At 41.8% G+C, this 26,290-nt stretch overlaps 1 protein-coding gene across 1 annotated transcript in view; it reads right to left on the bottom strand.

The window, feature by feature from the left end:
* cdh13 (cadherin 13, H-cadherin (heart)) overlaps window positions 1–25,147 on the bottom strand; it is a 1,269,498-nt gene extending 1,244,351 nt beyond the window's left edge. The window contains exon 1 of the mRNA XM_070898241.1: window positions 24,991–25,147. Within this exon, the coding sequence (XP_070754342.1) occupies window positions 24,991–25,035 (45 nt within the window). The 5' untranslated portion in view covers window positions 25,036–25,147. The remainder of the gene's footprint in view (window positions 1–24,990) is intronic.
* Window positions 25,148–26,290: the final 1,143 nt, after the last annotated feature.

Raw genomic sequence — 26,290 nt, 5'->3', positions numbered from 1 at the left:
CTTAATCAAGGATAGGAGGGGATCTCTGTTGGTCCACATTTTGATCTGGCGGGCTGTGATGGGGGAGCCTGCGCTGTCAAAAGCATCGACAGCCATGACCATCTCAGTGCTTTGCTCCATTGCGCCCTTAGTGGTGGCCAGTGGAAGCCTGCTGAGCACGTCAGCGCAATTTTCGGTGCCTGGCCGGTGCCGTATGGTGTAGTCATATGCAGCCAGCGTGAGCCCATCGCTGTATGCGAGCGGACGCATTGGCATTGACAGCTTTGCTATCTGACAACAGGGATGTTAATGGCTTGTAGTCTGTTTCTAACTCGAACCTTCTGCCAAAAAGGTACTGGTGCATCTTTTTCACCCCGTAGACACATGCGAGTGCTTCCTTTTCAACCATCCCATCCTCGTCACCAAATGTTGTGTCCTTACACACTACTATAAATTCATACGAGGCACATTCTGCAGACAAAGTCACAGTGACCTAACCTTTATTCACAGGCTCAAGAAGTGATGAAGGTGGGTGGAGCTTCCCCTTTTATACCTGAAAGACCTGTCCAACTCACTCTCAATTTTCTCCCGCGTCACATACGGCACAGCTCTGGCTTTATGGTACACTGGTCTGGCATCCGGGGTGATGCGTATCACAACTTTAGTACCTTTAAAAGTCCCGGCACCAGGTTGAAATAGTGACTCAAATTTCTGTAACCTGTGAGCATGAACTTCGCTCCACAGATGAATTGGCATGCACATCCCCCCCATTTCCAGTTCATCGCGGCTAGCCAGCTCCTCCCCAAAAGCGAGGGACCATTTCCCGGACAATCCAGAGTGGCAGCCGGTTCTCTGATCCATTATGTGTGACCACCAACATTGCACTGCCTAGCACTGGGATGATCTCTTTGGCGTACGTCCGTAATTGCATGTCAATGCGTTCTAGTTTGGGTCTGCTAGCTCTGAGTGGCCATAGTTTCTCGAATTGTTACTGGCTGGCCCCTGTGTCCAGCTCCATGCGTACCGGGATGCCGTTTAATCGGACTTATCATAGGTGGCGTTTTTGTATATGAGCTGTGGATGTTTGCCACCTGAACCTGCTGAACTTCAGCATCTATTGCTGTGTCCCAAGCATCACCCTGCCTTGCAGACCCCTCGTGGTTCATCTGCCTCATAAATTAGCCTCGCTACGGGCTTCCTGCACATTCTGGCTAAATGTCCACTGAAGTTACAATTTCTGCAGATGAATTATTGGAACCTGCAGGTTTTTGCAGCATGTCTGCCCCTGCACCTCCAGCAGGAGCTGAGATTGTTGTGAACAAAAGGACTGTTACCAGGCATTCTTCTCTGATTGTCTCTTTGATTACTCTTGAGCACTTGATTAGTTGGTGTCAATGGCCCCATCCCGGGACGTATTGTCCCTGGTGATGGTGTAAATGTCCATTCAACCTGCCATTGTCTCTGTTGAGGACCCACTCTAGTGTCTGTTACTGCATGGGAGGTGTCGAATTGCCCTTGCCTGCCTGCGGGGTTCTGAGTCGCGTTTACAATGTTAACTCCCTGCTCCATCGCCACGTTGGGAGCAGAGTTGCGCGCGCATATTATCTTGGTTTCCTCCTCCCCCGCCATGAAGGTCTGAGCCATCAACGCCGCCGCTTCCAAGGTCAAGTCATTGGTCCCAATTAGCTTTCTGAAAATCCCGGCATGCCCAATGCCCTCAACGAAGAAATCCCGTAACATCTGCCTCCTGCAGGCGTCTGTGAACTTAGAGGCTGTCCAAGCGCCGAAGGTCCGCAACAAAGTCCGGTATGCTCTGTCCTTCCCGACGTCGGTGTATATAGAATCGGTGTCGGGCCATGTGTTTTCTGCTCGCTGGTTTGAGGTGCTCACCGATCAGTTTGCTGAGCTCCTCGAAGGTTTTGTCTGCCGGCTTCTCGGGTGCGAGCAGGTCTTTCATCAGCATGTACATCTTAGGTCCACAGCTGGTCAGTAGATGCGCCCTTCGCTTGTCAGCCGCTGCCTCTCCCAGCCAGTCCTTCATGACAAAACTCTGCTGGAGCCTCAACGAAATCATCCCAGTCCTCACCAACACAGTACCGTTCCTTTGTGCTACCGGTGGCCATTCTCGTGAGTCGTTGATTCCCGTTTCTCGTCGCCAAATGTTGTGCCCTTACACACTACTATAAATTCACACGAGGCACATTCTGCAGACAAAGTCACTCTGTGACGTAACCTTTATTCACAGGCTCAAGAAGTGATGAAGGTGGTTGGAGCTTCCCCTTTTATACCTGAAAGACCAGGCTAGGAATGTCTCCCACAAGTTCACCCCCTGTGGTCAAGGTGTGCATTTCTTAGGTGTATATAGTATGCAATATTGTTACATGAAGGTTACATTTACATGAAGGTTACATATATGACACTACAAATAGTTGTAGTGTAATTTGCATTTGTTTTAAGTTACCCGTCACCGGATTATAAATGCAAGTTACTGCTAATTTTTAGTGCTCTTAGCATGGAGCAATGTCTCGAGATGCTTCACAGAGCCGCAAGGAAAAAATAATTTTCGGGAACGGGCTTTATCCAAAACTTGGATGCCCATGTCCTAACTCGCACCAAGTTCTGCGCACCTAACCACCCCTGTGCTCGCTGATCTACATTGGCTTCTGGTTAAGCAACGCCTCGAGTTCAAAATGCTCATCCTTATTTTCCATGACCTTGCCCCTCCCTATCTCTGTAATCTCCCCCAGTCCCGCAACCCCCGCGCCCTCACCCCGCAATATCTGCGCTCCTCTAATTCTGCCCTCTTCAGCATCCCTGATTATAAATCGCTCAACCATGGGTGGCCATGTCTTCTGTTACCTAGGCCCAAAGCTCTGGAACTCTCTGCCTAAACCTCTCCGCCTCTCTACCTCCTTCAAGACGCTCCTTAAAACATACCTCTTTGACCAAGCTTTTTGTCACCTGCGCTAATTTCTACTTATGCAGCTCGGTATCAAATTTTTAAATCTCATAATACTCCTGTGAAGCACCTTGGGACATTTCACTATGTTAAAGGCGCTATATAAATACAAATTGTTGTTGTTTATATCCTTTCATGATCTCCACTCTCCTCATCTTTGTAACCCCCTCCAGTCCTTCACCCCATCATGGGTAGCTGTGCCTTCAGCTACATGGGTTCCACACTATGAAATTCCCTCCCTAACCCATTTTGGCTCTCCATCTTCCTCTCCTAAACCCCTTTGGTTCTCAACCTCCCTCTCCTCTTTGAAAGCCATTAAAACCCACCTCTGAACACCTCTCCTAATATCTCCTTCTTTAGCTCATCATCCGTTTTATTTTGATTGCACGGGAGGTGAAGCACTTTGGGCAATGGTTCTATGTTAAAGGTGCTATATAGCTGCAAGTTGTTGTTGTGGAATGTCACTAGAAGGTTAGATGAACCATATTATTTAGAACCGATCTGATATGCAACTGACAGTATTCTGGACAGATGCTTCATCTGAATCTAATCTGCATTCCCAGAATGTTGCTAGTTGTATAGATTTACTCTCGTGAACTGAATTTAACTTCATAGCAAGAACATAAAATAATCCAAAATCCCTTTTGGGCCCAAGAGTTAAAAATCTCAAAACGTGACAATTACAAAAGCTATTTTAATAGACAAAATAGCTGTGAGATAAGATGGTAGGTACTTCAGAATGGCTATGAGCTCCAGTTGTTGCCATACAAGAGAAAGGATAATCCCAACAATTTGATTAAGACTTTAATCATTTTTGAGCAGAATTTAGCTTAAGGGCAGAAAAAAGGATAGAAGCTCCAACAATGGAACCCATTTCAAAAGCTCATAAAACTTATAAATCTTCTAAATATGTTGGTGAAAGTAATATAGCATTACCAGACATACAGAACTGCAGCTACAAGCTAATGTTGAGGGTGCAATGTAGTGCATTAATTGTTATTTCTCCATCATGTGTTATGCTAAAATATATGTAAATCAGATAATTGTGCCCCTTATAAATTGCTGTGTGTGTTCAAAAAGAAATTGTAAATCAAAAAAATAAATAAAATGAAGCAACAAACACAGATGGTTAATCTTTTTAATGATGCGTTTAAAGTTAACCCATAAAGTGGTCTGATAGCTCAAATGATTGATTGCTTGTTCCTTACCTATAAGAATGTAAATAATATTGCATTTCCTCCCAAGTAAGAACCGCAAGGGAGGCTCAAGGCTCATTCTGCAGAATTCCATTAAAGGTGAAAAGGGATTTCAGATTATTTTACGTTAAAAAAAAACTTGCTGTTGTTAAGTTAAATTTAGTTCACAAGAGGGTAAATCTATACACCTAGTAAAATTCTGGTGGACATTAATTGATGCCAAACTTGGAGTTTAGGGGCCCGAAATTCATCGTCCCTGACAGGACGGCTACCGTGGGGTTTGGTGACTGATCGGGAAAAAAAAAATCGATCGGCCGCCACGGCCGGGTACTTTTCCCTCCCCGAGCCATATTCAGCTCAGGGGAGGTTGAGCGGTGCTCACTTCCACCGGGAAGAGTGTGGTGAAGCCGCTATAAAGGCAAGTTTCCAGCATTGAGGTCTGCAGCATGCCAGGACAGGGATTTTCAACTCCAAAAATGGTAGAGTTCTTCAGGCAGTGCCCGAGAGGTATTCGAGTCGGTGCTCGAACGCAACAGTGCTGGAGTGTTCCCGCGATCGGGGCCCTTTGGGAGGGAAATAGTTTTATTAATTAGTGTTTTTATTTCAGATTGCATCATCTGCAGTATTTATGTTTTCATATAGTTTTATTAATTATTAGTGGTTTTATGTCATAGTCCATCATCCGCAGTATTTTACTTTTTAAAATAGTTTTATTAATTATTTTGGCTCCATTTAGTATTGCTCAGAGGTTTGCACATACCCTTGTACTTTTGTACAACTTTCAGGTCTGACTCTTTAGTGGAGGCCTGTGGGCTGCAGAGACCTGCTTGGCAGGGTTCACCCTGAGGATGGGAGGAGTGTTGGGAAGGCGACACCTGGTACACCTGGACAGAAGCAGGGCAGCACGCAGGAGAAGGCGTCGCCATCAGCACCCTGCAGACAGGCAGCGGGCAAGGGAGGCAGCAGCCATGATTCGTTCATTCTGCGCCAGACCAGTGTGCCCGCCATCTTCACCGGCCCGATTCAGGATTGCAGTTGGCAGCTTGGGGACAAGGGATATCCCCTGTCCACTTGGCTGCTCACTCCACTGCAGAACCCCAGGACAGCGCCAGAGCATACATACAATGACGCACATTGTGCCACCGGTTGCATCATCTAGCAGTGCATAGGCATCTTTAAGCAGAGGTTCCGGTGCCTGGACCGCTCTGGTGACACCTTGCAGTACTCCCCTCAACGGGTCTCCATAATCGTCGTGGTCTGCTGCATGCTGCACAACCTGGCCATCATGAGGGTTCAGCCGCTGGAGGTCGAGCCAGCAGTACCACCTGAGGAGGAGGGAGGAGGATCCCCATCACCCCAGAGCTAGGAGGCGTCGACCCATCGCCGCCCTGGAAGGGCCGGGTGCAGACTGGCCAGCGCCCTCCTCGGAGGGTGCGTCTTCACATATATGGAGGTGCCTGACACCTCCCCTGCAATCTCCCTCCATGCATTTTGTACTGGCAGTCTGCCAGGTCTCCCCACGTCAGGAAACAGTATTCTTCTTCTGTCCTCCACACCGTCCATCAGTGTCTCCAGCTCCATATCAGTGAACCTGTTGGTTCTCCTTGCCCCTCTTACACCAGCCATCCTTCCAAACTTCTTCCCCCCCCCCCCCTCAGGACCTTGCTGCAAACCCTTACCTGCATGCTGAATTTCTCAGTGGTGATAATGCTCAAATTAAGACACCCACACTGCTGAAAAATCCACTTTAGAAGGATTCATTAGCGCTGAAACACATTTGTTCACTTTTGAATATGGGGTGGCCCAGCCACAAAACAATTTCGGCACTAATGGCTACAAAAAGATGGGGGGAGCACCAGCTTTCCAGCGGTACTGAATTTCAGGCCCTAGAAGTCTATAGATTGTAGAAGGTTGGAAGGGCTGACAGAGGGAAGGAGTTCCTCAGTTTTAAAATGTTGGGAATAAATGACCGAACAGGAGACCGTGTGATCAGTCTTGATCAACACAGGGATAAGAAATGGTGCAGGATTGTATATTTGGATCTCAGGAGACACAAGGAAGGTTAGTTCAAAGATGCAATGATGGACAACAATAAAGATTATTATGGAGAGATTCACGGTCAGAAAAACATCACCTGCCGGCCAACATGCTCCTTGTTCTACATTATGACAGGTTTATTAGTTCTGAACTAGGCAGATAGACAGAGCAACCAGTAATAGTGAGCTGTTCTATCCTGGTCATGGTGGTTTAAAATAAGCAAGTTAAAACCTCCATTAAATTTGTGGACACAGGAAGGAATGTCATATAGTATTCGTCCAACAGTAATTTAGAATTTTAACAAATTATTGAACTATTAGGATAGCCATGGCAACTGTACTTTAAAATATAGAGGAGGGATGGAAGAATATCCTTTGGCACAGTAGCTATCTTTACCTCTAATTCAAATTAACTTGATGTAACCACATGGTTTTTAACTAAATTAAAGACTCTTATTGATGCCAGTACTCACAAAATCACATAAGGTTACAGCACAAAAGGAGGCCAAATTGTCTACTGTAGGAATGCATAACATTGAAACATACAATTTCTGAAACCATAATTGTGTTTGTGGGGTTGTTAATCACAAAGGAAATCAGATGTTCACTATTTTTCCATTAAGAAAAAGGAACTTCAGGCCACTTGTTTTCAGTTATTCAGCTTTGAAACATGTTTTGCTTCGTTATGTTGTTAAAGGCTCCCCAACCATGAGGACAAGTAGCTGATCAGCTTCTGAACCATTACTAATGCTGCTCTGGCACCAAGGACTGGAAAGTTTGAGGTAACTCTCCTCTGGCTTTCCATTAGAAAAAGTGGCTAGTGAGTAAAGTAATTTAAATGGCAAGATGAATCAACTGCAGAACACATTAGGTGGGAGCCATTTATCATCTGCACTGTCAAACAAGATGTACAGCTGTGTTTTTACTCAAGGGTTTACATTACACATCAAAAAACTGATGGAATGTTCACAAAACCACTTTGTAATTGAGTTTAAGACTATCAGGTCTTCTTGGTTCAACATATCTGGTGTTGATAAAATTGACAGCTAATAACATTATGGGCTAGGCTTTCCATTAGTTACCACCCATTTAACTGCTGAGATGGAGTTTAACGCCCATATTTGATTAAAAATGGAAACTAACAGATTTATTGCCAGCGTAACTTTCGGCATACAATTAACACCGGAAATTAGCTGAACCACACGCCCATATTTTTTTTAAATAAAATCTGTCGTCATCACTTGTGCACTGCCCAGAGGACTGTTTATAATGGAAACTAATGCCCAAATATCGCCGAGCGCTACTTTCAGTGTCTTGCCCATATTGCGCCCAAATGATCGCTCAAGAAAAGCTGCACTCACCTGACCTTAACCCAGCAGTATAGACGCCAATTTGCAATTTGCAAGACTTTTCATAAAAGACTGCTTCAAGTTCATGGGAGCTTTGAAGTAATTTGTAAGTGCTTTTAAAATCTCTTGACAACCATCTAATCACATTATCGTGAATTTTGAGTTTCTATTGCGGTTTTAAGAGAACAATTTAATAATTTTGAAGACATGAGCATTTATAGATAGTAATGGGGCCTGTAATTTCTCAGCCAGTATTAATGACTACTCACATGCTGCAGACTAGAGATGGGAAAAGGTTTATTGAAGAGCATTGTGTGCCCAATCAAAGGTGGCAGACTGCAGAGGAGGAGGAGACCATACACCCAACGCATTTGCAGGGATAAGCGATCATACCTGGACTTGTCCGATAACACGTGTCTTAGGAGGCTATGCTTCCAAAAGAAGGTCATCAATGAGATATGCCAGCTAATTAAGGGAGATCTGCAGCCTAACAGCACTATCAAGACCGCACTGCCCATTGAGATCAAGGTTACTGCGCCACTTTCTTTCTATGCATCGGGCTTCTTTCAGGCCTCAGCTGGCGACATTTGCGGTATCCCTCAGCACTCCACACATTGCTGCATTCAATAGGTGACTGAAGCCTTTTACACTTGCAGGATGGACTTTATAAACTTCCCTATGACCAGGGAGGCACAGGGTGAGAGAGCTTTGGGTTTCTCGAGAATAGCAAACTTCCCCAAAGTGCAGGGAGCAATAGACTGTGCGCACATCGCCCTGCGAGCAACTTTTCAGGATGCAGAGGTGTTTCGGAACCGAAAGGGATTCCACTCCATGAATGTGCAAATCGTTGTCAACCACAAGTAAATGATAACGGCAGCAAATGCAAAATTTCCAGGGAGCATCCAGGATGCGCACATCTTGCGTGAGAGCACTGTCTTTGACCTGTTTAAGAGTCAGCCACAAGGTCTCACGGTTGGATGCTGGGAGATAAAGGATATGGCCTTGCCAGCTGGCTCATGAACCCCCTGCATAAGCCCTAGATGGAAGCAGAGAAGCGCTACAATGAAAGCCATATAGCCGCATGCAATATCGTCGAAAAGACAATTTGAGTGCTTAAGCAGTGCTTCAAATGCCTGGACCACCCAGGAGGCGATCTCCGTCCATATTCGTTGATAAACCCTGGGGGGTGGTTTCCCATGACCACCTCGGGTCAATTGGGCCCAACGAGTTTCTACCTCATGGATGAGGGCAATATTGGTCTCCTCGGAAAAACGCTTTGCATGCCTTCTACCACCCATCTCCTCTCCCACTTCACCCAGATCACTCCATTCATCCATCTCCTCCACTTCTATGACAGCACAACTCCTCCTCTACGTGCTCCATTATTTCTCTTTAATTATTTTCAGGCAAAAATCAATTCTTCACTATCCCACAAAATCAGCTTTCCAACCACAACCACACTCGACTCTCTCTCTCTGTTCTGCATATGTGCTGATGACCCTTGACCTCCAAAATCAAGGGAAAAGCTAATCACCTAAAAAAAACACACGCATGCGCAGAACGGCCGTTGCTGTGGACGTCAGCCTTGCACAACGGAATAAATCATTAACGCCCATTTCACATCGCTACGGCCAACGCACAAATTTTAAAAAAATCAAAGTTAGCGGTTTTTAAAATGGGCAATATTCCGGCGATCACAAAAAAATATCATGAACGCTGAAAATATAGATATAGATCCCGATGGAAAGTTTAGCCCTATAATCTGTTAGCTCTTTACTGAATCCTCTTCCGTTCCAGCTGTGACTGGCTAATATAAATGTTTTTTGACTTCATTGTGTCATGACCTCAAGTCACAATGTCTGATTTTTTCATGTTACTGCCTATCCACACTGATTTGGTCTGTTTGTTGTTAAACCAAACTGTTCTTAATTTTATCAGTGCTCCCACTGGTGCCAATTTCTGCTTTCATGTAAAAATATCTAAATCTGAATGCTCATTTCTTCTCAAATGCCTCAGAGGTGCATTCATATAATTGTCACTTTGTCCGCCAAGGCACTTCATATCTCACACCATTTAGCAGCCAACATATCACTGCAATCAATCAATGAATAAATAAATAAATAAATAAATAAATAAATAAATAAATAAATAAAGAGACCTTAACATAAGGTTTGTGCTGCTTCTGCTTCTATTCCATATGCTCTTACATGAGTGAGTCATGATAAAACAAAGCAAGCAGCGGCAAATGAAAACTGATTTCAAAAGAATACAATTTATAATTTGAAATAGTGAGGTATTTTCTAAATTTAAAAGTATGAGCTTATGGTCAAGGAGAATTTGGTATCCGCCGAGAGCATGCAGAAATCAAGCGCAGACAGCAGAAAGAGCGTGCGGCAAACCAGTCCCACCCACCCCTTTCCTCAACGACTATTTGTCTCATTTGTGACAGAGACTGTGGTTCTCGTATCGGACTGTACAGCCACCTAAGAACTCATGTTAAGAGTGGAAGCAAGTCTTCCTCGATTCCAAGAGACTGCCTATGATGATGATGGTATCCTTAAGATCAGTATATGTGAAGCTGTGTTCTGTTCGTACCTGCATCTGTTAAGATTCTGATACTCTACCAGGATCCCACTGGGAATTTCACTTCTGATATTACAACTAAAGCACCATTAACGCAATTTACTTCCCAAGGCACTTCATAAACAGGGATAATGAAAACAGAAACTGAACCAAGAAGGTAGGGATTAGAAGTACTGAAAGGTTGGTCAAAGATTTGGGTATTGATAAGATTTTTTTTTAAGGGAGAGGTTAAGTGAAGAATTTGCAGAGAGCAGAATCAAGGCAGTTGAAAGTTCTTGGATCAATGGTTGGGTGAAGGAGGGTGGGGGGGTGTCACCAATTCTGATTGGATGGATTCCTGGAGATTTCATCACATGACAACCCTAGGAACTGAGTTGCACAAAAGGCTGGAATCGGAAGAATGCAGCTTTTTGGAGGGAATATAGGGCTTGAGGAGACTGCAGAGATAGGGCAAGACAAAGCAATGGAGGAATTTATAGATGAAGACAAGGATGTTACAGTAAGGAAGCTCGCTCATTGCTAGTAATAATGAACACTGGGAAAAATATAGGCCATGCAACAAGACAGAGGGCAGTAAGAGGACAGTAGGCAACAGCAAATATGGGCAAAAGACAAATATTGATGTAATATGACCCATAGCATGACACTGGACAGATTCTGGGGTAAAAGTACTATAAAACCTAGGTAACTTTGTAGAGTTAATTTTAACCCTGTCCGCCCAGTAGGAAACTAAAATCAGCTTTGGGAACTTCTCTCACCGTTCCTGAATTGTTTACGGCAGTCGCCATTTTAACTGCCAGCTTTTCGCTCGGGAAAGGCACCCACCCTAGACAAGTGGGGGCCTAATTTGAATGGCAAAGTTATAATCGGATGACACAATTTGGATGTGTGCACTATTTTAAATGCAGGCCAACTAAGTGGCACACAGTCACAAATCTGCCAGCAAAACCTGGCAACAAGCAGTGGCAAAATGGCTCAGGTAAGTTTTCTTTTAGTTCTTTTTTCTGGCGCCTTGTCAGCCAGGAGAAGAAGTGCTCCCCTTGGCCCCACAAAGAGATCTTGGATTGCCTCTACCCCAGGCTTCCTACTGCCCAAGCATTCCCAAAGCCCCACCCCCTTCCTGATGTACCTTGCCAGGGACATTTCCCATGGTCCCTAATGCCAGTCTGCTGCAACACAAATTTCCACTCCCACCTGCCAGTCTCCACATCATTCCCACTTCTGCCCCAACAATTCCAATTCCCATTAAAATTGATGCCTTATGTTAGCTTTGCACTTGAATTATTGCATCAACAGGGTCACTATTACATGCTTTGTTTTGGAATGGAATCAATACCAGTTGGCTGGCAGTGTAAATGAAGCCTTGTAGAACTCGGTTTGGACATCCTAGAGTGACATTATGGGTGGGTGATATCCTCTAAGATGTGTTAATGAGATTAGGTTAAACAGTAACTTTTACCTCGAAGAGGAATTCAAATGCAGCTCAAATTGAAGGAATGAAAGCCTCCTCCAACAGCTAACTCAAAGGTATTAGGGTAGTTTCAATTCAGTTCCTAATGGACATGGGTAAACAGCACACAACCAGCTCCTAATTTCAGCATTGGCAATGTCACTCAAGGTCCTTCCAGAAGGCTATTTTTAATCTAGTCTTCAAGACAGCTGGCTTTCTCTTTCCTCCCTGACAAGTCACTACACTCCAAAAGTCTCAAACACTTTTCTTTGACCATACATTCTGCCCCTCTACAACTCTTTCTGCAAAGAAATGCAAATGTTTGTTAGATTTAGCAATCTAGTCCAGTTTGTTACCATACAACGACTGGACATTTTAACTGCCAAGTCTCCCAACACCTCTAGATTTCTTCCAATTCATTCATGGGATGTGGCCATTGCCAGCAGGGCCAGCATTTATTGCCCATCCCCAATTGTCTCAGGTCCTGCTTCTGGCACCACGTGGATGGAATGATTCAGCTGGGAGGGGAGGGTGGAGCTTGACAGAGGGCAGGGCTCGTCACTTGTCGGCCAAAAAAGTGCAGTATGGGCAGAGGGGGTTGGGGCTGGACAGATGCCTGTCTGTCAAAAAAAGTGCAGTACCAATAGTTCGTCCCTTTTAACTAAATTTAAATTTGGCACTTGCCGTGGTGGGATTTGAACTCACGTCTCTGGATTACTAGTCCAGTAACAGCCTCGATTCTACCGTACCCACAGCTACTTTGATATCATTCATACTGTATGTTTTCCACCAATCTAATTCTTCCAATATGTAACACTTGCTTTTATTCTTACTAAATTTCATCTATGTTACTATTCTGGCAGACATTTTATAGCTCACTTGGATACCTCATCAGACTCAATTTCCCTACCGCCAGTTTATTACTTTGAGAGTTTGACCAATTTGCATGGAACTTCTAAATCAAAGTCAGTGATAAAAATTGGAAATAATGTGGATTCAACAATGATCCCAGAGGCACTCAATGGTGTACTCTCCTCCACCTAGACATCATTCCCTAACAAGCAAGCACTGCTTCCTTTCCTTCAGCCAATTTCTGATCCATTTTACCTTGAATTCCCACAGCTTTTCATGCACTGTAATTCTAAGTCAGGAACAAATTTGGAACATGAACTTTCCTTGTGGAAAATGCCTCCTTACACCAACAATCAGAGTGAACATCTATCTAAATCTAACCTTTAAATCTACATGGAATAAATTGTGATCCAAAATCAATCCAGGTAGAAAGTAACTCAGATTTGAGAGTCAAATCCAACTCAGGTTCATGGGTGGCATAAACTGCTGGAAGATTCATATTTTTCTAAATCTCAAAATAATATATCTATGAATTATTTTAACACATATTCCTCTCATTAATTCTTGATCGGTGAGAAATAAAGAAGACGATTTTGTCTTCCTGTAGCATATCAATGAACATTAGGTTTACTAATTAATGAGTTCTACCCCAGGGTTACAAACTAATATGATCAGACCTGATCCTTCTTTACCGAATCTACATTCACAGCTGTTGTTGTTCAACCGGTGGGGGTTGGAATTACAATTAAGCATCACCCCCCGAATGTGAATCGGAGAAGTGGGTACATGCCAGATGTAGCTCAGTGGCAAACCAGGAGGTAGGTCTCACTAGTTTGTGCATTTTGATTCGAAGCATCAAGATTTAGTGGCTTGGTCCACTCTTTAGTAAATCTAGGTTTACAAGTCTGGATATGGTGAATCAGAAATAAAGTGAGGATTTAGCAAATACAAACACAGTTATTCATTATACAATACATTTACAACAAAGAGAATAAGTACTTAACAGATTTCTAACTTAAAATTTCAAAATCTTTAAATCAAAAACATAATCAAAATCATGTTTAGAAAGTAGATTTAATAAACTACCCTTTATAAATATGTAAACTATAAACATATTAAAATGTAACTATTAAATCCTTTAAAAGTACAGGTAACATCAAATATGTAACTAAGTTTTGAAATCAGTGTATTTTAAGCAATTTATATTCCAACTTGCTAAATAATATAAACGTTTTTAAAATGCTTTTGGTTGCAAGTGGATTTGGATGCTTATACAAGCTTAAACATAGACTTGACATGCCATAATCTACGGTGTATAGGAGAAAAAAAAAAACTTACATTTTTATAGTTCCGCTCTCAAAAATGTCCCCAACCACTTGGCACAAAAGGTATTACATTATACAGTTACTGTTATGCGGCAAATCTGTCCCACCTTCCCTTACCCTCAACAACTATCTGTCCCACCTGTGACAGGGACTGTGACTCTCGTATTGGACTGTACAGCCACCTAAGGACTCATTTTAAGAGTGGAAGCAAGTCTTCCTCGATTCTGAGGGACTGCCTAAGATGATGACTGTTATGTGAGAAATGTGGCAGCCATTTTATGTGCAGCATGATCCCACAGATAGCAATGAGATGAAAGACCAGTTAATCTGTTTTGATAGTATTGGTCGAGGGAAGATGTTGGCCAGGATATTGGTAGAACTTCCTACTCCTCTTGAAATAGTGCTATGGAATATTTTATGACCAGCTAATCTAGTAGAGCCTTGGGTTAATGTCTCTTCCAAAGGATGGCACTTCAGACAATGCAGCACTCTGTCTGCACTGTAATGCCAGCCTTGATTATGTGCTGAAATGTAGTACTTGCTGTTGGAAGTTCGGTCTTAAATTTTTCTTGTGTGTGACTTAATGCGTATTTTTGGATCTTAGGAGCAAGCAGTCTCTTTGGTGTGGAAGGCAGAATGAGTCATGTTTGGGCTTCGCAGTAATTTGATATCTTTGTGAGACTGCAGATTAATCTGGGGACAATTGTCATCTGGAAAAGGAATTCCTGGAGAGAACAGCAAAGTGGAGTAAAGACAAGGCTAGATGACATTACAAAACTAGATGGAGAATTCAATGTGTCTCTAGTTGTTAGAGAAACAAGAGATAATGTAGAGAAGGAAACAGAAGGTGATAAATTAGCGATGCTATATTTGGATTGTTCGTTTGAGGGATTTTCTAAAGGTAATTTGTGCTCATCAAGTTGAACAATGCCGGTGTTCAAGAATGAAACACATTTCTACTTTTCACACACAGCCTTAGTATCAAGCAATCCCAAGCAAATACAGCACAGGCCAAATGCAGAGTAAATGTGCTTTTGTCTCAGTATGCTGTGACCCAAACAACAAACAGAATCTCCTACCTGGACCATCATTCTATCCTTTTTGGGAGCACCGTGAAACTCTAAATAAAATAATTTATAAAGTACTAGTATATTGCTAGTGGCATTAATCAACTAGATAGTAATGGATTTGAAAAGACTTCTTCCATGGAGCCACCTAGTGACCAAAGCTTACAACTACATCATGACAGTTATGAGCTGACATACAAAAAGTGAATGGGAAGTACTGACATAACAATGGACAATGGTAAATGTTGACAGAAAGGTATGACCAAAAATTATGACAACAGGAATTATGGCTTGTGAACAGGAAGTGGCCATCCATGGATATAGAATGATTGTCCTATGAGGAAAGATTGAGTAGATTAGGCCTGTATTCTCTAGAGTTTAGAAGATTGAGAGGTGATCTCATTGAAACATACAAAATTCTTAGGAGGGCTTGACAGGGTAGGCTGGGGCACCTAGAACCAGGGGCCATGGTCTTAGAATAAGGGGTTGGCCATTTAGGACTGAGATGAGGAGAAATTTCTTCAATGAGAGGGTGTTGAATCTTTGGAATTCTCTATCCCAGAGGGCTGTGGAGGATCAGTCATTGAGTATATTCAAGGCAGAGATCAATAGATTTTTGGATATTAAGGGAATCAAGGGATATGGGGATAGTGCAGTCAAGTGGAGTTAAGGTAGAAGATCAGCCATGATCTTATTGAATAGCAGAGCAGGCTCAAGGGGCCAAATGCCTACTCCTGCTCCTATTTCTTATGTTATAATTTGGATTAGTTTAAATAGCAAACATTTTAGAAGTTATTTTGCATGGAATGTAGAGTAGCCCAATAGGTTGAACTCTTAGACACTTCCTCAAGGAGGGGACATTAGCATCCTTTCAAATTTGTCTGAAAACTGGCCATGGAGCAGGCAATTCCTAAACTGCATAGAGTGACATTGGCTGAATTATCTTATTCTGACTGAAAAGGTTAATTTTTGATGCCAAAAACTCATCTGGGATGGAAAGGAAAATGGGGGAAACCTCAACAAAAATGATATTATTAATTCTTGAGAATGTTATAGGCTGTATATCACAAGCAACACATTACAAAACCCTGTTTTTTTTTTAATGTAATAGTTCATAACAGACATGAAATTTGCTTACTACCAAACTTGCATATAACAGAAATATCTCTATCAGCGCGGATTAAAGCCCCACTGGTCTTTTGCTGCTTTGATCGGTTATTTATTGACAAAAAAAGATCAAGCCTAAGAGGTGCAAGACACCAACAAGATTGCAAAAAGAAGAAGGTGGTAATGCCAAGCTTGGGATTTTAACATAAAATATTAAGGAAAGGCTGAAGGAGAGAAGAGTTCCTCCCACATTTTGAATTGGAGGAGATTCTGCAATTTTCAATAACCATTTTCTGAAAATCACTTGCGATACTGGGATGTTATTTGGCATGATGCAAATCCACAATAATTCCTGCAAATTTCTACATGGAACACGATTTGCTGCCACAATTGTGAATTTTAAAATGTAGTGAAAACCTTGTTTTCTAAGCAGATCCGAGTGATAACAAATCATGTCAGAACAACTCATTTGCCCTGCTTATGATTAAGGGCTTGAGTCAGAAACAACTTGCCACTTGATGCACATTTAGTAGTATCAATAATTATATCAAATATTAGATTTGAATGTATTGCCAAGAACAATTGTCACAAACTTTAAAAAATGTAAAATCACAGAAATTACTTTTCGTGTGAATATAATGGCTCGCATTCTTGCTCTGTTAGAAATGTACAGGTTTGGTGCCCTTAATGGTTGACCTGAGAATTCACCAGTCATAGATAAATTTGCGTGTTGCCAATTCTCAACCAGTCCAGTAGGTGGTGCTCCTACCTTGGGGTACAATTGATACTTCAGCCCATCCTCCAATAGCTGACTTGTGACAACACCAGTCACTGAAGGGTGTTCGGAACAGACCTTGTGTTGAGACCTGAAGCTACACTGCAGAAAGGCTGCATGGAAACTAGTGGTATTGCAGGGCTTGAAGAAACTAATTTTAAACTGATAAATTGTCAAAAAAAGAGAGGGGCAAATCATTTTCTGTTACGATCTATTGTTATGCAGCATCATTAAATCTTGTTTCATGCAGCAGTAAAACAAATCTCATGTGGCCAGTCATTAGTCACTTACATCTATAATGGATTACTGCTCAGCAAATTTAACAGCTACATCCCCATCACTCTCAGAATTAAACTCAAGGGACAAGTAAATTCAAAAATTGCAAGTTTCTAGTGAACTAAAAGTACATGTTATAAAAAAAATTATTTTCAATAGCTGCAATGAACCTAATCAACAGTCTAATGGGCTACTTAATTTTTAAATGCAATAGGCAATTTATTTGAAAAGATAATTCTTATGATCAAAACCCACGCTAGAAGCAATGTGAAATATTGCTTAACAAATTGTTACTAGTTCAGATAAATAACATGAAAGGTTACATATTCTGATGAGTCAACTTTCTATAATAAATCATAAGACAACACTATTGAATGTATGCATTGCAAAATAAAATATAATATATGTAAAAAAGATAATGCAGGGAGGTCTGGGTGGTGCAGTGAGTTTACATTATCCTCTCATTTCTGGGATCTGATTCAAGACAAGCCCAGAAGATTAAAGTCTCGTGTGAAATGAGTTTGTCCAGACTCATACTCAGTGTGCTCATTGCATAAAACTAACCCTAATTTGGTAATAGGGTTACCACCACCTTCTCAAGGGCAACGAGGGATGGGCAATAAATGCTGGCCTTGCCAGCGACACCCATATCCCGTGTATGCTTTTTATTTAAATTAACAATCGTACACCCAGAGATCACAAGAATGGCTGATGCTTAAAAACAATAAATGTCCCATTGGTGAAATATGGTCTGCTTTGCTGAGCTTGAGGTTAAGCGCCGCATAGTTGGTGACAGAGGAGATGGAGTTATACTCTGCAACCTGAACCAGTGCTTGATGCTAATGCAGAACAATGGAAAGTGTTCTATTACCATGTTTTTCAATACTTGCATCTCACATATTGATAAGCACAATTTGCTTAATCTATGAAACTAATTCAGATTTCACAGTAAAAATCAATTACAGAAAATTAAGTCTCATAAATGTTCAAACTTTTGATTAACAGATAAAATAAATACAGGGTATAATCAATTATGTAGCTTCTATTTGCTAAATGAATATTGCTTCTAAATATAACAGTAAGCATTGTTCCATATAATCCAGGAAGAATAGTAAATAACATATTAAAACTCTCCAAGACTACCTATCATGGTTTCGATTATATCAGCATCCATCACAATAGGAATTAACTCTGGTGAACAAAATGTTAAAGTAATATAGCCATTTGTATCAAGCAAATAGTAAAAGGAAGGAGTACAAATACCAATCCACACTGACATGCCATGTTAAAAATTCACAAGAACTAATAGGATTGACTGATCTCAGGCAGGTTTGTATTCAGTGACAGGAGGATGGAAAATTGGCTCAAAGAATTATTTAGGAAAGGATGTATTTTATAAGTAGCTATTATGCAAAGTCTACTCAAACATTCATGCAGCTATACTTCATCTATTTATGGAAAAATGAATCTGCTTATTATACAGGGTCACAGAAATTGGTAGTTTTCTGGATTATTTTAATGAATATGGTTTGTTTAAAATAAATAATTTGCTCTTTCTACTTCAATAATTATCTCTCTACATTTCTGACCAAGAATTTATGGCGAAAGAAACAACTGCAATCCAATCTATTCCTTTGAACCAGCAATTTGCCATTGGAGTACATAAAGAATGAACTGAGGCCTGAGATGCCCCTTTAAATATCCATTGTCATTTGTTGTATCCTCATCAATTGCTGTGCATCATATCAAAAGACTAGGTTGTGGAGGTTGTACTTACATTAAGGTAACTACAAAGAAAGGAAACTTGGGAAAAAAAAATTCATTTCAACAGGTTGTTTGTATTCTCAAAGCTCCTTTTCACAAAGATGACTGCATCCAAACGAATTGCACGTAGGTACACTTTATTTCAAAACTGTACTTTACAGAAGACTGGCTGACATGATAGATTGGCACATTTTCACCTCGAGACTTGGGTTAACATCCATCGAGACTGATGGGACTAACTGGATTTATGAAAGGGAAATCATGCTTGACAAATCTTCTGGAATTTTTTGAGGATGTAACTAGTAGGGTGGACAAGGGAAAACCAGTGGATGTGGTGTATTTGGACTTTCAAAAGGCTTTTGACAAGGTCCCACACAAGAGATTGGTGTGCAAAATCAAAGCACATGGTATTGGGGGTAATTTACTGACGTGGATAGAGAACTGGTTGGCAGACAGGAAGCAGCGAGTCGGGATTAACAGGTCCTTTTCAGAATGGCAGGCAGTGACTAGTGGAGTGCCGCAGGGTTCAGTGCTGGGACCACAGCTCTTTACAATATATATGAATGATTTAGATGATGGAATTGAGTGTAATATCTCCAAGTTTGCAGATGACACTAAACTTGGTGGCGGTGTGATCTGTGAGGAGGACACTAAGAGGCTGCAGGGTGACTTGGACAGGTTAGGCGAGTGGGCAAATACATGGCAGACGCAGTATAACGTGGATGAATGTGAGGTTATCCACTTTGGGGGCAAAAATACGAAGGCAGAATATTATCTGAATGGGGGTAGATTAGGAAAAGAGGAGGTGCAGCGAGACCTGGGTGTCATGGTTCATCAGTCATTGAAAGTTGGCATGCAGGTACAGCAGGCAGTGAAGAAGGCAAATGGTATGTTGGCCTTCATAGCAAGGGGATTTGAGTATAGGAGCAGGGAAGTCTTGCTGCAGTTGTACAGGGCCTTGGTGAGGCCCCACCTGGAATATTGTGTTCAGTTTTGGTCTCCTAATCTGAGGAAGGACGTTCTGGCTATTGAGGGAGTGCAGCGAAGGCTCACCAGACTGATTCCAGGGATGGCTGGGCTGTCATTTATGAGGAGAGACTGGATCAACTGGGCCTTTATTCACTGGAGTTTAGAAGGATGAGAGGGGATCTCATAGAAACATATAAGATTCTGACTGGATTGGACTGGAAGAATGTTCCCGATGTTGGGGAAGTCCAGAACCAGGGGACACAGTCTTAGGATAAGGGGCAGGCCGTTTAAAACTGAGATGAGGAGAAACTTCTTCACTCAGAGAGTTGTTAACCTGTGGAATTCCCTGCCGCAGTGAGTTGTTGATGCCAGTTCATTGGATATATTCAAGAGGAAGTTAGATATGGCCCTTACGGTTAAGGGGATCAAGGGGTATGGAGAGAAAACAGGAAAGGGGTATTGAAGGAATGATCAGCCATGATCTTATTGAATGGCGGTGCAGGCTCGAAGGGCCGAATGGCCTACTCTTGCACCTATTTTCTATGTTTCTATGTTTCTAACTTTCCTTCCTTCTGCCCACTCAAAATGTTTGGGACAGAACTAATCTAATTTTTAGTGAACAGCGATCTACAGCGTAGACCTCCCTATAATTCAGCCCTAATTGGTACTAAACTTGAACTCTTATTCGTAATCACTGTATGATTGGAGTGGGAAATGGAGAAAAGGTTAATACTTATGCAGTAGAAGGTGGTTCTTCTCTGACGATAGGGCAACATGGTGGGGCGGGGGGAGAGCTTAATTGGTGTATAACAATATTTTACACAATTTTTTATAAACAGATTTAAGAATTTGTCAAACATTGCACGCAGAAGAAATCTTGGAAGTTGGAACAATGTAGTCTTACTTTGCATCTGGCTGTGTTATACCGGACTTAAGAGTTGATGTGTATTGTACTATGTTGTACTTACACTCCCCATCTCACAGACACAACCACTGGAGGTAGACTGAGGGGAACATGCCCACCCGATTTATTCTCATAGGTTATATTCTCTGCTTCCCCACCAACTCTAATTCCCAGTATTGACCCGATGTCTCTCTCCAACCCTCAACAACCCACCCACCCTGAGCTATTTATGTGGTTGTACCTTTGCCTCATCTTGGCAAACACCAAAATTCAAAACAATTTAAAACAGGAAAAAAAAAGGTGATCAATATTTTACTATCCACAATATCGGAAGGATTTTTTATTCTTCAGCTTCCTTTATGCTCTGTTGGTTTCAGTAGCTGGAATGTATATCAATGTTTTCCATTAACATTCAACAAAATTGCCTTTAGAAATAAAAGTGATACCTTATTCCAAAAGAAATTGGCATATTAAAGACATTTATATGTAGAAGATGTTTTCTAGCTAGTTTATTCAGCCTGCCCCAATCATCACACCTTAATATTACAGTCTAATAGACTAGGACTTACTGTGCCAGCTCACATATGGCATTTGCTATAGGCATATGTTGTATTCATTAATGGTCATGCTTTCTGTTTGGTGCGTGCTAGGTCTCTTCAACATGTAGCAAGTGCTGGAAAACACATTGTGCTCAGTATCTCAAAAGAAAAAAAGCTTGTCAGTAGCCCTTTTTTGCAACTGACCAGCAGTCCTTTTGCCTACTCATAAAATAAAGGTTGGTAAGACCATTCAGATAGAAATTGAAGTACAAGTGCATATTAAAAATATACTTTGAATGATGTCAGAGTTATTATCTTCTCGTCTAGTTTATCCATTCTAACAATGGATCACAGAACCCAGTTATATCACTCAGGTGGTTGGAACAGCTGGACCAATGGATCTGTTGAGCTGCATTTTGGAATGCAATTTGATTGGCTGTGGTAACAATCTTCTGTTTTTGGTAGATCTACCATCAAAGTCACTGGTCTTTGATTACATGTCCATGTAGTAAATGTTCCTTCAGCATTCCTCAGTACAAATTCTTTAATCCTTGACTGGTTACCTTCTGCTTACTTTTATTCTGAATCCTCTGCTTTCTGGATATCCTCAGAGCCTGCTGTAAATTCTACTTTTGAAATATTTCCAATCATAAGTGAATCTGTTTGGTATTTCCCATAATGTAGCATGGGAGTACCATTCTCAGTTATACCGAAGCATTGTCAGCATAACCAGTATTCATGTCGGTCACTAGAATATGAGTGGAAACAGTGAGTTGCTTCAGATCTAGCTGATGCACGTGTGTCCTGCCTCCCTACTGTAAAGGCAGTTCAATACTTGAAAATTAAAAATTTTCAGGGCTATAGAGAAAGAGCAGGTGAGTGGGAATAATTGGCTAACTTTTTCATAGAGCCAGCACAAGTACGATGGACCAAATTGCCTCCTTCTGTACTGTATGATTCTATGATATCAGCAATATCAAGTACAGTAATTATCATTCCAACAATATTTAGTGTGAAAGTAGATGAAGGTAATGTTTCACACCTGTTTCTGGTAGGGTGAAAACACTTACCTTTTGAGGGTTTTTTTTTCATCATTACATTTTGGTTACTATTCCAATCATGTTTTCTACATAATTTGCTTATAAAGAATTCAGGAGAAACTTCTTGACCAAGACAGTGATTAGAATGCAGAACTTACTACCACAGGGAGTAGTTGAGGCAATAGCACAGGTTAATTTAAGGGGAGGCTAAATAAACACATGAAGGAGAAATAGAAACATATGCTGCTAGGGTTAGAGGAAGAGGGGTGGGAGGAGGCCCATTGTGGGGCATAAACACCGGCTTCGACTGGTTGGGCCTGTTTCTGTGCTGTAGATTTTATGTAATTTTATGTAGATGGCCAGTTCAAAGTGGGCCACCACACATGTTGGGGCCTCTGTGACAGTAATTCTATGTAAATTGCCTGGGACAAACTATACTGATTTTCATTTACGCACAGTCATTTAATCAGAATGCTGGGAACTTGCTAAATTAAATAAAATTTAACCTTATTAACTTCAGGAGTGTATAACTCCGCAAAGAACCTCTTGGGAGAGGGGAAAGACCATCAAATGAGGTGCAGTTTTGAATTTGCGTTTGTTAACAATATATAAACGCCAAGTGTTTGAATTTAAAATCCTCTTGAACCATGTGTGTTAATTCTACTTAATTTCCAACAGATAGTTCATCATCTTTCTAAACTCTCTATTGATATATTCCAAACAGATTCTAACATATAAACTAAATCATTTAAAGCTTTGTACAAGTTACGTTCCTTTAAATATTACAAGGAACAACTTTTTAAATACGCTAGGGAGTGATCTCAAAAGACATTTTAAATTAGTTTAATACTTAGCACAATCCTTAATTATTTTTGCTTCCAACATAACTAATGCAATATTTTAATCATACAAGGACAACGTTCCCTATTTCCTTGCAGTACCTGATTTGGACTATGACCCGAGAATGAACCAATGCACTGGTGAGAAAAAATTTCCCAAAATAACCTGCTGCGCCACCTTCTGGCAGAAAATGGAAGTGTATTTTTAACCAAGTTTATTTCTCTCAAATGGGTTATTTCTCAACTCTGACTGTTTTTAGGAACATTTCTGCGCACTGTATTGGCTACATTGGTGGTGAAAATTGTACTGTTAAATCGTATTCCTTCCCACAATGGAACTTAGGAACTGTGTAACTGAGCAAACTTGATTTCTTTCTAAAATTACTGAAAGAGTCGTCTCTTAAATATATGTGACCCAGGCTCACACGAAGTAAGAAACGAAAGTCTGTTTGATATCTGCTTTCGAGCTCATCAGAGCATAAAACAGGTTGAAAGTCGGGACCCAACTGAACGTGCTGCACAAGACTGGAGACTGTGGCGGCACCGTGGGGTTTGGCTAGCTGCTGAAGTTCTCGCTGAAAAACATTGCTGTGGATCGATGTAGCAGCACCCCAAACCTTGCTGCCACTGCCTGACACACATCCAGCTTCAGAGTACACAGTGATACAGGAAAGCGCAAAGCAGAATTGTCCTGAAAGGTTCAAGTAAGCTCAAAATGCTTCTGTAAAACGCAAGGGACTGCAAAGGAAAGTAATTTTGGGAACTTTGATCTTCATACTTCGTAGAAAGGAGGAACTAAAGCTGGAAGTGTCAGGATTTATGTTATTTAGACCTGTAGTCGGTGTTGTAATATGCTGCAGTGGGCATTCTATTGAAAAGGCAATGACATGCAATGCCTTTGCTGGAAATTAACAAGGAGCTATCGCGGGTTTTAACAGGCAATTGTTGATCACACGCTGCAGTTTGCACAGCTATATCCCGAGAGGGTTCGGGGAGTGAGCGGCACAGGCTGTGCTGTGTGCGGCTGTGGCTAAATTGAGGTAATTAAGGGAGTGATGGAGAGTGGGGCGAGGTCATCGATTTAAAGCAAAGATATAAGTAGATAGCGAGGCGAGAGGCACGAGTGGGGCTAGAATGAGATTGGAGTCGTGCTCTTTATTTAGCCGAAGTCACGCATTCATTTAAAGGCTGGAGCTCATGTCCATGTTCTCCGTGCACAGTCTGCTATTCCCTCGATTTTATACCCCAAACTCTTCTCATTAAAAGGAAAAGCCTTCTTTTTCGAAACGCGCCGTGGTTAACCTCTTGATCGCCTTTTTAACATTTTGCCCCAGTTTACTTAATGTAGGATTACAGATTTGATTAAGTAAATCCCACCATTTGATTCTTTTTTCCAGGGACGAAGATATTCTCCTTTTAACACTCGTCCAGAAACATTCCAGGGTCCCTCTCCTTGACTGACAGCAGCAGCAGTGAATGTCCACGGGGATCCGTTACACTTTCAGTGGTATGATTTCACTCATGGGGAATTTTACAGCAACAAGAAAGCAAAACTTATAAACACAAAACCCCTTTAAAAAAAGGAGTTTAATAGAAAATCAGGAGTCGAATATTTCAGGGCAAGAAACACTCCAGTTGAAATCCGAAGTGAAATGTAACTTTTTTTCCCTCCCCATCTCCCGCAGGGGAAAAAAAAGCTTAATCGGGAAACAGGAACATCCATGTTAAACATTAGTGGACTGAAAGGGAAAGGGAAGAGTCGCGGAATCCTGCCAGATAGCGAACTGACAGACGAAGCACGCCTCAGCCCTGTGTGGTACACTGACTTGTGTGTCGAAATCCAGTCCAATTGTGCTGCCCTATTCAGTCTTGGCTGTTACGTCTCGCGTTTTTTTTTTAATTTCTATCTGATGGAGGTTAAACATTTAAAAAAAAAACACAAGAAATCGTGTGAACTGTAAAGTATTGGAATCGTCCTTACCTGAACTAGAAGGAAAGCCAGCGCTAGTTGGATTGTGTGCTCCATGGCTGGCGACTATAAGGTCCTGTAGATTTCATTCATGCGCTGGCGACCACAGTGCATATTTTTATATAGCGCTGAGGCTTAGGCTGGCTTGAAACCCAGCCAACTTCCCAAATAGATCTGCAGCATCATCACTAAAGCGCTGGGCGGCTACTTGAGACTACAACCAATGGCTTTTCAGAGGATCCTGTACAAAAGCACCAGTGTAAGAATTTAAGGGGAGGGGAGGGATATATTAACACTCGCAGCTGAAGGAATGCGATTCCCGCCACCGACATTTATTAGGAAATGCAGTGTCCGCCCTCAAGTCATTTCAACTTGATTCCTGTTACAAATGGGATAACATTTAGTATACCTGGCCAGCTCCGGTTTGTTTTCTCTTATGATCGTGTATTACTGTGGTGCTGATAACGACTTCCACCAAGATAATCTTACAGCAGCTCACTCCTGTTGTATACTGCCACTCCAAGTCACCAGAATGGCATACGGACATAGGAGACTAACTGGCGGGAAAAGACCAGCTGGTCCATCAAGCCTCCCCGCTGGCTGGATCACCATGACTAAATTTTTACAGGGCTTGACAGGGTAGATGCAGGGAGGATGTTTCCCCTGGCTGGGGCGTCTGGAACCAAGGGTCTCTGAATAAGGGGTCAGCCATTTAGGAGTGAGATGAGAAATGTCCTCACCCAGGGGGTGGTGAATCTTTGGCATTCTCTACCCCAGAGGGCTGCAGAGGCTCAGTGGTTGACTATATTCAAGACAGAGATCGATAGATTTTTAGATATTAAAGGAATTAAGAGATATGGAGAGAGTGCAGGAAAGTGGAGTTGAGGTAGAGGATCAGCCATGGCCTACTCCTGCTCCTATTTTTATGTTCTTAAATACCCACCACACCACCCAGCCATGTAATCTCATGGAAGAGACAAAAAAAGAGAAAAGACCAAAGGTCAATGGCAACATAAGAAAAAACACAGCGAGTGGTTAGGTTCTGTAATGCACTGCCTAAAAGGATGGTGGAGGCAGACTCAATCACGGTTTTCAAAAGGGAGTTGGATAAGTACCTGAATGAAAAATAATTGCAGGGCTATGGGGAAAGAGCGGGGGAGTGGGACTAGCTGAAGTGCCCTTGCAGAGAGCCGACATGGGCTCGATGGGCCGAATGGCCTTCTTCAATGCTGTAACTATTCTATGATTCTATGAAGGGGGGAATTATTTTGGAAAATTCCTCTCCGACCCCCTCAGGCAACCAAAACCAGTC

The sequence above is a fragment of the Pristiophorus japonicus genome, chromosome 13 (assembly GCF_044704955.1).
Source record: "Pristiophorus japonicus isolate sPriJap1 chromosome 13, sPriJap1.hap1, whole genome shotgun sequence".
Taxonomy (NCBI): Eukaryota; Metazoa; Chordata; class Chondrichthyes; family Pristiophoridae; genus Pristiophorus; species Pristiophorus japonicus.
Note: the sequence above shows the minus strand (reverse complement) of the source record. Positions and strands in the feature narration are given on the sequence as shown.